This window comes from Primulina huaijiensis, chromosome 1 (genome assembly GCF_012295235.1).
Source record: "Primulina huaijiensis isolate GDHJ02 chromosome 1, ASM1229523v2, whole genome shotgun sequence".
NCBI lineage: Eukaryota > Viridiplantae > Streptophyta > Magnoliopsida > Lamiales > Gesneriaceae > Primulina > Primulina huaijiensis.
This window is the reverse complement of record NC_133306.1, coordinates 5,138,185-5,150,449: the sequence shown is the minus strand read 5'-3', so window position 1 is coordinate 5,150,449 and position 12,265 is coordinate 5,138,185. Positions and strand designations below refer to the sequence as shown.

Genomic DNA, 12,265 nt, shown 5'->3' with positions numbered 1-12,265 from the left:
TCCATTGAGGATGTAGTTCTTGCATACAAAATCACTTTGGTTCCATGCATCCAAAGCGGCCCTTATGTTGGTGTCTGTCTCGTTTTCAGCAACGGTGGGAGGATCTTCCTTCAAGAACCTTGACAAACTCAAGGTTGTGAGATAGAAGAGCATCTTTTGTTGCCATCTTTTGAAATCCGCACGAGAAAATTTTTCCGGTTTCTCTCGTTGTGCAATGGTTGGATGTGGTGTTGTAGATGTTGATGCCATTGAGATTCTTCTTGCAAATGAATAAAAATCCAAAGTTCTTCTTAAGATTGTTATTTGGGGTATTCAAATGTGAGAGGAAAGCAAGAAGAAAACAATGAAAATGGTTTTGTAGAGGCAAGTGTTGAACACTTTCTCCTTAAGAAGAATTTGCCCTCACAATGTGCTAGAGTTTGTGGCAATCTTCTCCCAAGATACAACTACAACACTTGAATAATGAGCACTCAAATATTCAAGTTCTATCACAAGGAAATGAAGGAACTCTCTCTTGTTGAAGAAAGGAAGAAGGAGATGCAAAAAGATGTAAAAATTTATGTATGTATTTTTTATTTTCAATAAATCAATCATTTAATGTTTTCAAATGAAAAGACATGAGCTTTCATTCATAAGGGTGTCTCTTGGCCATTGTAACTGACCACAATCATCAAACAATGCCAAGGAAATGAAAAAATGCAAGAAAAATCAAAGGGACACGAAAAACAGCCGAAGGGGCGCGCCTGCCCGCGCGCTGCCGAGCGCTCTCGGCAGCGTGTGCGTGCGCCTGCCACTGGCAGACCCGCGCGCAGGTGCGCGCATGCTACTGTTCACGCGAATAAATTTTTTATTTTTTTTTCGATTTTCGTCCCTTACATGTTCCGACTACTCGTTTGAGTTTCTTTCAACATTCGATAAACTTGTTTCGAGTTTAATTCAGAACCACCGAACTTAATATTCGTTCATTAAGCTTCGTTCTTCATTTCAAATTTTTCCAATCAAACACATTGATTAATTTGCTTAATTTTCATTCATTAAGCATCGAAATTTTCCAACACAATATAGGTAGCCTATCTTTTAAAAGTACCTAAGCCGCCTTTTTTATGAATTTCAATCAACGGGAAAAAAATACTTACAACTATAATCTGATATATCAGGAAGAAAAGGGGATAAACACTTGCAAATATCAGCTGGGAAAACACACCAGAAACAAGAAATAAACGAGCCTGGACTATTGATCTTTGCGCATGCACTCATTACATCTTGGATGTCGATAAATGCTTTTGCTAGAACACGTGTTATTCACTACTCTTTGGCCTTCCTCGATCATCCTTCGTATTCTTCTCTCAAAACTGTGCCAGCTGATTGTGTTATTTTCGCGAAGGATTGCTGCCAAACTCTTCTTGCTAGGCCTCAAGATGGGAGCATTTCCTCCACCATAATATGTACGAAAACCAGACACCAAGGATGATAGCTGGCTCCCAGAGTCGGTCATGGAGAAAACATCAGAAGCAGCACAAGCGATAAAATCCAAAGCTGCAAGCTGCATCCGATACAAGGAACATGTTTCATGGTAGTGTGAATCTTGTAAGTAAAATGTATATGCATTGAGACTAAAAATAAAAGTAAAAATTGGCTGTGAATGGTAGCATTATGTCTCAACGTCTTAACAAAAATATATACAAAAGCTTAACCACTACTTTTCAATAGTTGCTGCTAATAATATATTAGTAGTTTGCAAAGCTGAAAACATATGCCTTAATCCTTCTTGTTCACCTGAGATGAAAAATTCCGTAGAGGTTCGAGTTCTTTGGGAGAAAGGAGATCCTCCTTTGTAACCATATTCGGATAAAGGCCAGTAATAGATTTCATCTTTGATTTTCCTCCATAAATTTTTGATCCAGCAAGATAGATATAAGTTCCACGGTTAAATCCGAGCCCTGCAAGAACCAATGCCGCTTCTTCTGGTGTTAATGGGCACCTTCCCGTTATTCTTAATTCTGTCGGAGAAATCTGTCTGCAGCCATTTAACAGAAAAAGGGTATTTTTTTAGACATATTAATAATGTAAAGAACGATCTCAAACGTTCAAGCTTTCTCATATACCATACTTTATTTTCTTCAACCGCTCGAGGAGAATAGGAAAATGCTCCTCTCTATAGGCCTGAAGCTCCCGTTTCTCATCTTCACCGCCTCCAAAATCACACATGGAATATGCCACCATATCAGCTTCGAACCGCAAATGCAATGCAAGGTATTTGGAAGAGCTTGTTATGGCGACTTGCTTTCTCGGAGGGATACTTGAGATGTATTTTCCAAGAAGCGCTTGGTCTAAAAGGCTTTTTGCACTCTCATATTTTCTTATCCTCTTCACTAATAAAGAGCCTATTTTTTGAATTCTCGGGACGAACTTTAATGCATGAAAGTTACACTTGCATCTTAGTTTCTATGAAATAATTGAAGATATCAGAGATCAATTTAAAAATATATCTTAGAGGTACTTAACAAGAAGATCACTTTTTTTTACCTGAACATCAGAAGGCATTGAGTTGAACCCTAGTCTATTACCGAATCCAAGAAAGTGAACAACTCCATTACGAATTAAAATAGGGAGAATGTTCTCTGTGTATTCTTCAGGCGTTGCCTCCTTTGAAAGATCTGAATCTGTTACCTGACAGCAGCAACAGAAAACTACAACAGTGTCCCAGAAAGCCTGTTCTTGATTCAAAAAGATTATATAGGACACATACGACACTGCCAATTGCCTTGAGATCTTTTGATTTCAGATTCGAAGGGAGCTCCTTCACAATATTTACATTATTCTTCAGTGTATTCATAAAAGTATCCTCTTGATAAATATCATGAAACTGGCTGCAATAACAATAGAGTGCACATAAATGAATCAGGTGTGTAATAACCAACCGACGTTAAAGAAATATTCAAAAGAATTGTTGATAGTCTCTAAGCGTTACTTACCTTGGATCCTTCCATACATTGCTGTAAAGAAATCGAGGAATTACTAAAGTTGCATTAAGGAGAGATGCTACCGCAACTGCGTTACAGACCTGTAAATAGAACAAGAGGTTGGATATTGGTCATAAATCAAAATTCAGCAAGGGAAACAAAACTTGGGCGAAGCGTCTATCTTGAAGAGGGACACAATAAGCAAGAGAAAAATTAATAGCAGAAATCTAACCGCAACACGTTGTTGATTTAGACCTCCATTTGCACTAACTAATACATAACCAGTGTGGTTCCTGAGTGTTACAGCTCTGGTTACTATAAGTAGTTAAAGTCATAAAAGTTACCTTGTATCGAAGGGAATAAATTGAATCTAAGTAAAATCTAGTAACGACGATGTACCTTGTGACCCATTATCAGCCCAAGGTTTCCACAAAGAAGCTTGAAGATATCGTTCCTTCCAAAAATTTGACTCCTTTTGCTCAATCTCTCTCTGTAGTATGAACATTAAACATGACAGTAAAATCTTTTTATACAAGACATTATAAATCATATTTCCCAGGTCTAGAATCATACCTCTGCGAGTGAAACTGATGCCATATGTAATAGTCGAAAATACATAACTGGAATTTTCGCTTGGTCATCATATGTAGTGTTTCTTCCCTGAAACCAACAACCAATGCACAAAACATCATCTTCTGGACTCTATTATGTATGTAGATCTATTGCGATCATATATCGGATTGTATCATAAATTATGCCGTAAGTGTAAGTTCTACAACAGTTTACTTTGAAAAGTTATGATCCAGATACCCAGGAAAGTGAAAACTTCATTGAGATCAGACATAAACTGACGATGTATTGTTGTCAAAATGGACGTCGAATGGTAAGTATGCTGCAGAAAGATATGATATTTGAATAATATGTGAGTTACACTTCCTGCAAGCTAAATTTATCAAGGTTTACCTCTTGATCATATGATTTTCTCGGAGCTTGCATATTCTTGAAAAGTGTGGGATTAAAAACGGATGCCAGTAACGAATCCAGAAGAAATAGAAAACCCATCAATATAAATGTAAACACGATAGACCTGATATGCCTTCGTAGCCACTTCATATGCTTTTTACCCCCCAAAACTCCCTTACAAGCACTATACTTTACTCTATCATTCTTAAACCATTTCTCCGTTCCAGGTTTGTCCCAATTATGCTCTCCTCCAAACGACCTTCTACCTAAAGATGGATCACCATTTTGTGACATTCTCAATTGATGCTCCATCACCGTAGGCACCCCCGACTTAAAGCATCGGGAACAGGACTATTCTGAGTCCATCAATTCCTTATAGAACCAAACACCTTTCTGCGTGCCTGTTCTCTTAAATTTCAGGAACGGCAGTTGTTATACCACCACCATCACACTTCTTTCAGTACATAACTGCACCTTTGTCCCAAAAAAGCACCTCAATGGGAGAACAAATATTCTATGGACTCGGGAAACTTTATGCATAAAAACCATCATTTAACAACCAAACGCACTGTAATCTGCTTTTATTCTTGGGATGTTTGGAATGAGGTAGGAGTTTGGAGAGCTCAAAAGTTGGATGGGAAAATATCCACCCAAAATTAGATAAACCGGAAACATCAAAGAATAATAATCTTGGATTGAGAGTAAAGTTAAAGAAATCTAAAACATGTGTCAAAGTATAAGCAAATTGAATCGATCACATTAAAAAATCCTAGAACTTGTATTTGAAAGCTGACCTTTCTGTGCTGCGCATACAATATAGTATAGGCCAAGAATCACATCGGCAACAGCTACTCTACCAAACTGGATTCTTTTCGTTCTGTTGAAGCGACGAGTACTGGAAGTAAAACAATAAAACTCTTCAATCTTGAAAATGGTAATGGGTGGGAAAAGGGTATTTCAGAAAGATCAGACTTGGTTTTCAAGGGTCCATTTTATTATTGTTCTAAAAACGCCGTTCCGTTTAAATGTGTTTAAACTTGAAACTCGACAAAAACGCTTGTTTCGGAGGAAAGCAGAAAAAAATTATCAAATCGTAGTTTGACGAATTAAGCGTAATTAAGAAATTTAATTAAACGTACTTAAGCACAATTAATCGTATCTGTTTATTTTTAAATTTTTTATTTTGAAGGTATGTCTTTTTATTTTAAAATAATAAATTAAGTTTATAATTTAGATGTTTATTTTTAAATTTTAATTATGATTAAACGTGTCTGACAAAGATTTGATAAATATTTAATATTTTTTAATATGATCTAGTTGCAAAAACAAATAAAGATTGTAATTTTGAGATTTTTTATGTTTTGATAAATATGAGAATTAATGCATCAGATTTAAATTTATTATATTTATGTATTAATTTATCTATTTATTGGTTTGAGATAATTACAATTACACTAAAAAAACGCTTTTTCACGCTTAAACTCGTGCTAATCTCGCTTAAGTTTGAAAAGCTTGGAGCTCGACATCCGGGTTTCGGGACGCTTCACGTTTTTTAGAACCTTGCATTTTATACCGACACAACTATCACAGGTTCTTCTTATTCTTGGAAATAAGAAATTTTAATATAATAAATTTATAGCAAAATTGTAACTTCTATTCCATTCCTTTTCTTTCCCAAATTACTAATATATCTCTCTAAGCTCAAAAAGCTATTAAAAATATATCAAAATGATTGATTAAAATTAAAATTATTTGCATAAAATAAATGATTGTTGAGAGTTTTTAATTGTAGTTTAAATAATAACTTGCATTGCCTCACATCGAAATTTGAATATAAAAGAAGTGAATGAAATACTATAAAATGAATAACATATCCCTTTAAATACTCATATCTTATTTGACATTTTGGCTAAAAATGATCAACTAGCTCAAAAATAGTATTACTTAACGAGCTCGAAAACAAATCCGATTAAACGAGCCGAGTTCAAATCAGACTAGTTAAACATGAAAAATGATCTATTAACGAGCTGATCTCGAACTATCCACGAGCTTAATAATTTTAAAACTATAGCATAGCTCGACATGATAAAAGTTCAAATCGAGTCGAGCCTATATGAATCTTAAATGAGCCGAGCCCGAGCCTCATATTGTTCGTTTTGGCTCATTTACATCCCTAACTGTTTTCATCAACCAATTGATATTTTAGGTCTACTTAATTAGTCATTTATTTTTATTGTATATCATGTATTTTTCAGATTAATATAGCAATAAAAAAATCAAGTATATCAGTTACTCTATAATTAATCTTTTATACAGGGTTTCTAGAGCGTGAAGCGTCATGATCAAGTTTCAAGTTTAACAAGTTTAAGCGAGTGTAGAATGGGATTAAGCATGGAAAATCGTTTTTATTTCAGTATAATTTTAATTTTTTTAAGTTGATAAATATAATAAATAATATATACACATACAAATTTTATGAATTAATGCATAAATTTTCAAGCTATTAATATGGAGTAAAACTTTTGTGTTGAGTTAAGTGTCATCTCTTAATCACAAAGAAATGAATGATACATGACAAAATTTATTTCCGCCTCCTTTAAGATTTTTTTCTGTTTTAAAAAAATTATGTTATTAAAAATTTATTATTTAAATAAATATAAATATAAATTTTTTTAAAAAAAAAATAGTTATGTGTTTTGGTAAACTTCGAGATGGACAAAAGATTGTTATGTCTTTTTGAATGTTGGTTGAATAAGCGATGGCCCAAAGGATACCTAATCAATTTGTAACAAGTAGCTCTAGTATGACCTGGTCAATTATAATTATCAAATTTGAGCACCACATTCTTTGGCTCCTCTGTTTTGTGATGAGTAAAAAACAGAAGCTGGTGACTCCACGGACAACATTAATGGTCTATGCGACTCTTCCAAAAAAAAAAAAAGGGGTCTGGCCAACACTAGGAAGCAGAGTCATCATCAAAATCTGGTTTCAGATATGCATGAAACTCATTTAGTCCCATTAAGAATTGAAGTAATTTCTACCGCTGATTGTGGTCCATGTATTGCTTCGATGTTGCACCCACACAAAGAAAAAGTGACCAAAGATGCAAATTCATCCTTAAGTTTCTCGAGTTTATAGTAATAGGCATAACAATTTAGCTTCCGTGATTTAATCGACCTATCTAGAATAAAGAATTATTGTTGAAGGGAGGATTGCTACCCAGAGTTATTGTATTTGTGTCATTCATGTACAACTCTTGTATTTCATAAAATAACGGTAATTTGTTTTTTGTATTAGATTGGAATATAAAATCTGGCATTCCACACCGATCACATTTCATACTTTGTTAGTAAGAATATTGAATATAATTTTTTTTCTTTATGTTAACCTACATATCGTTACTATGGATTGATAACATTGGAGCCCTTTCCAGTTTCAGACATCCATTGGAATGAAGAAATGCATGAATTTGGTCCAGATAAGCAAATGTGACGAAATAACTAGTTATTCTCTCATTTTCATTATTTACTATTTGTTCTCATTTCGAGTGAAGGCGTGCAATATTCCAGATTTAGGACAATTGAAATGTATTTTGTGAATGAGAAGACGACACTGTAAAAAAATCTTAGCTAGAAATTTTGTTGAGTATTTCTGAAAGTGCTAAATTACTCTATTGTTATAATAGATGTCATATAAACTAACTGTTGGCTAAGAAGTTTATTGACTCAATTGTAATAAACAATCTTTATTTTAATATAATTTGCGTTTCATGGTTTCTTTTTACTTTATCTGTATAATCATACTAAAAATATAGATAAAGACCTTGATTATACTTTAATACAAATTAATCGTACTTCGATCTTGAAAATCATTTGTAAATAATTATATTTTCTAAATTCGTTTCTAGTCGATTCAACCGCCTAAAAACAAGGATAAAAGCCGCTTGAGTTTGAGATGAGCATCTGTGATGTTGTGTACCTTGTTTTTTGGTAAGACCATAGAGATGTTCAATCATACAGATGAGTAATCATGTTCTGATTATATTGAACAATCCTCCCTCGGACTTTCCAAATGGTTATCATTCAACGAGATGAAAAGTTTGTGGATATGATTGTACATCATTAGTTCTTACGACATGGGACAACACTGATGCTCTACATACTATGATTGTATTTTGACTCTTTTACAGACTCCGCGAGAGTCACAAGGTTGCAAGGTTGGATGCAATTGCAACATGTGTAGGAGCCAGTACATTGTAGTCGGGAATTCACCGCTCATCTATGGGTGTGGATATCTTATGTGATATAATGAAATAATAGTCTATGTAGGGACAATAGTTCTCCAATTGTGCATGCGATGACACTATGTATATTTCGTGAATGTATCGCATAGCTATCGAATCCAATATGCAACCATCGATGAACAAATGGTTACAGATTCGATCGGGATATATGAGATGAAGGGACCGAACTGTACGTTATTATTATCGATTGGTTCTTGTATACACTATCAGTGATACCTAGGGAATCATGAGCGATGATGCTAAACGCTCTTACCATGATTCGATGGGTTTAATCTGAAAAATGACTTCTGACATTCTTATGATCAAATGTTGATATATAGAATGTGACAAATTAAGGTAAGCCCGAATAAAGGACAATGTCCTGAATCATAAAGAGTTGTGAACTCACGGCTAGTTGTATCTCTTAACCATTGAGGGTCGTACAAGTACTGGATCTTTTGTTCTCGTTGAGACAATGAATTCAAAGAGTTGAATTTATATGAAATTATGAGATAACAAATTCAAGGAGTTGAGTTTATGATAAATAAAATTTGGAGATAATAAATTCAAGGAGTTGAATTTATGAAAAATTGAAAGTTTAAAATATTAAATTCAAAGGTTGAATTTATAAAAGGTTAAATTAAATATAATGAGAGTATGCATAATAGGTTTGTATGAGTACAAGTCCAACAGTATAACATGTCAATTAATTAAAGTTCTTAATGATCACTTTGAAATATTAATTAACTAAACTAGTTGGAGTAGTCAAATTAATTAACTAAGATCATTAGTGTTTTATTTAATCATGGAGCCCTAAACATATAAATAAAGAAACTAGATTAAGAACTCATGTTTTATATAGGCCACACGTTTCGAAAATCCTAGCCTTCAAAACTTGAAATGTTCGAAAATCATTCTCCAAAATTTCTTAAGTTTTCGGCCACTCTAAATCAATTAATGTTTGAGCCATCAACTTGTTTTTGATTTCAACGTTAAATTTCTTTTAAATTTTCTAGTGCAATTTAGACGAGGAAAAAATATTCCAGTCATGGACTTGATTGGATATTGAAGAAAAGTTCCAAGAAGATTGTTCGTAAGGAATATTACAAGAGCTATCTCTGCCAATCCCGAAATAGTTGATGACAAGTGATTTATTCTCTGTCAATCCTGGAATAGTTGGTGCCAAGTGATTTATTCACTCAATGTATATTAATTAACTTCTTATGAATGATTATTATTGTTTAAACCATACGAGTGCTCAAAGACGTTATTTGAATGTCAAATTAAAAATTTTAAAATTCTCGCTGTGTTAGTATACGAGAAAACCGATTTCCAACATCTATGAATATTTAAATTATAGTAATAAAAAAATTAGTAGCGTTTTGGTCGTAAGTTTGTTTAGCTGAGGATGCATTTGAATGGAACGATTTGGAATAAAAAGATGTCTCAAACTCTTTGTTTAATTTCTAAAATTATGGATTTGAAATTAATAACTATATGTTGTTCTAATTTTATTTTTTTTATTAATGATAATGGATTTCGAATTCTTGCTAACCATTTACGACCCATGATTTGAAATCAAATTCTCCAATATGAAGAAAGCCTGAGATGGACTTAATATATGCACAAATTTTGGGTAGAGTCGATTTTAACAATTTTTTTGTCTGAGTCTAACTTTAAAAAGAAGTCCATGAATCATAATGTGTGTTCATATTATTTTATAATCATAACAATTTTTTTGAATTAAATCAATATATTAAAGACAGCAATACACAATAGTCAAAATATTTCTATTATAATCGAGTAGTAAAATCAAACATGTACAAAATAATCACTATAAAACAACTCATCTCACAATTATAGAGCCAATAATATTAATCAAATTGTTCCTAAATTTATTTCTCAATTGATAACATAGTCAATATATTCAATATTTTCTTATGACATGGTTGATCGAGAAAAATTTTTGATTAGCTCTAACTTTGATATAATTCGTTTTGCACTTACAAATATAATCATGATAGTCAAAATATTTTTAAAGCAATATGAGTATTTGATAAATATGCCTCTATTTTCTTTCGGTAATTCATCACATCAATTTATCGATTTTGCTTCTGTAACTTAAAAAATAAACCATTTTCATTAATATCAGACAACCCTTATGAGTAAGAAATGAGTTTATATATTCGTCCAATTAAGGAATAAAAAATGTTTTTTTGTTTATATTTGGTTAAAAAAATTATATTGCGAAAAAATATATGAAAACTATCCATGAATTTTTTGAGATAAATTCAAATAATGGAAATTATTTTTTTTTTTAAAAAAAGTAGTAATAATAATAATGGAATTTGTCCCCTACCAATTGACACAAGGATGACAATGACACACCAAAGGGGTTAACATCTGATGTTCTATCTCCCACCCTTGCAGACAGAGTATGCAATCAACCACTTGCCCAAATTTCTTCATTTAAAAATTGCATTTAAGTAAATATTTCTTTATTATTATTATTATTATTATTATTATTATTATTATTATTATCATCATCATTATTATTTATTTATTTTTATTATTTTGTCGGGTTGTCAAAAATAAATGTAATATTGGTGGCATTGAAGGAATCCTGATAAGGTTATTTAATTTATTCATACAAGGAATAGTTGTTCAAATTGTTAATACACTTTGCCATTGATTGACTGAATTTTTCTAAAACCTAATATTAGTTGAAGTATAATGAAGTCAATAATATATATTAATTTCTTTTCTTTTATTTTATATAAATAGAATGAAGTCAATAACAAATAATGTACATTTACTATTTCTTTTAATTGTCGAGTAATAATACAATTGTATCTATAATATATCTCTAATATATTAATAAAGTGTTAAATAATTATATATATATATATATATATTAATAAAGTGTTAAAATTTTGATGTAAGTTACTGTAGCTCAGTGTATAGAATCTTTATTTTTTAAGTATATTAAGTTGCATTTTTTATTTTTGTTTGTGTCTTTTTTCTATTTTTTTTAAATTTATATATCAAAATGACAGTGTAGACTCTCACTATTTTTTATAATTACATGTTTGATCCTCGTTTAAATATAAACCAATGAATTATAAAAAAGCATTGTACAAATGCGTTGGTACACTAGTATATTATTAAACTTGTGCACCTCATACTAACTAACGTTGGTATTTCAACGTGAGACCAAAATTTATTTGCAATTTTACTTTTCATGATATTTGTTAGTTAACTTTGTTGTGTAAATTTTATTAGTAATTTTTATATATATCTCAATATTTTTTTGATTTTTTCTCTAACTTATATCTAATTTATTATTTGTTTCATGCTATTCGTGCAGACACTATCTGCACGAGCTAGCATGGGTAGGATCAAGAAAACCTTAATTTATCTAAAAGTTTAAATTATTTCAGTAAATATTATCTAATCATTAATCTATAAGAATTATATTTTAATAAATTAATATATAATTTTTACAAAAAAGTCATCAAAATTTTTTAAATATGCGTGTAAGAGAACATTAATTATTAATAATACAGTAAAGGGGGGAAAGAAAGGAAATGGAAAAATTGAAGTGAATGTGGACAAAATGGAGCCCAAGCCCATAAACTGTATAGGCCCACTATCAACTCCATTCATAACTCGTTACAGCAACTTCAGAAAGTAAAACGCGTTTTCATTAAAACGCCGGGGCACAACTTGGTAATTAAAGCACAAGTCCAGGGTCCCTTTTCTAATTATCTGTAAACAGAACAAATTAGAGAGGGAAAAAAGTAGGAATAGCTGTAATCACATGGAGTGTTGTTTGGTGGATGGGTCCTGCACCACTGCCCACACCTTTTTCTCCTTCTTTTACTCTCTTTCTTCTCCCTTTGTTTCTTCTTTTTCCTTGCCGACAATTATGAATTCTGAATCCTGAAGATAATTTTTCATTTTTTTGGTCAAGTGTTTTCTTGTTCATTGCCTGGATTTTGTCTCGTTCTAGTGCGTGCTATGGCCGACGATAAGGTACGGTTTTTTTTTTTTTTTT

At 32.0% G+C, this 12,265-nt stretch overlaps 2 protein-coding genes across 4 annotated transcripts in view; one reads left to right on the top strand and one right to left on the bottom strand.

The window, feature by feature from the left end:
- Positions 1-1,038: 1,038 nt before the first annotated feature.
- On the bottom strand, positions 1,039-4,916 carry LOC140979442 (O-fucosyltransferase 8-like). Of its 3 annotated transcripts, XM_073444842.1 has the most exons (10): positions 3,927-4,691; positions 3,537-3,623; positions 3,363-3,453; positions 3,196-3,278; positions 2,976-3,064; positions 2,750-2,870; positions 2,527-2,670; positions 2,111-2,445; positions 1,777-2,017; positions 1,039-1,543 (listed from the first exon to the last, which is right to left on the bottom strand). In XM_073444842.1, the coding sequence occupies exons 1-10, from the start codon at positions 4,236-4,238 to the stop codon at positions 1,232-1,234; spliced, it is 1,815 nt and encodes a 604-aa protein (XP_073300943.1). In that variant the 5' UTR covers positions 4,239-4,691; the 3' UTR covers positions 1,039-1,231. The 3 variants fall into 3 exon arrangements, with proteins under 3 accessions (XP_073300943.1, XP_073300951.1, XP_073300958.1); XM_073444850.1 differs by lacking the exons at positions 3,196-3,278; positions 3,927-4,691 and adding an exon at positions 4,721-4,916; XM_073444857.1 differs by lacking the exon at positions 3,196-3,278 and having other exon boundaries at positions 3,927-4,151.
- Positions 4,917-11,995: 7,079 nt separating this feature from the next.
- LOC140979482 (shaggy-related protein kinase eta-like) overlaps positions 11,996-12,265 on the top strand; it is a 5,422-nt gene continuing 5,152 nt past the window's right edge. Inside the window, exon 1 of the mRNA XM_073444890.1 lies at positions 11,996-12,243. Coding sequence (XP_073300991.1) covers positions 12,229-12,243 — 15 coding nt within the window. The 5' untranslated portion in view covers positions 11,996-12,228. The remainder of the gene's footprint in view (positions 12,244-12,265) is intronic.

What these genes read in the sequence shown, in the direction of transcription:
- LOC140979442 (XM_073444842.1), bottom strand. Translation starts at nt 4,238, where the DNA reads ATGGAGCATCAATTGAGAATGTCACAAAATGGTGATCCATCTTTAGGT. An exon ending in TCAAGGCAATTGGCAGTGTC is followed by an intron (nt 2,671 to 2,749) that starts GTATGTGTCCTA and finishes TGCTGCTGTCAG; the next exon opens with GTAACAGATTCAGATCTTTC. An exon ending in CAATGCCTTCTGATGTTCAG is followed by an intron (nt 2,446 to 2,526) that starts GTAAAAAAAAGT and finishes ATTATTTCATAG; the next exon opens with AAACTAAGATGCAAGTGTAA.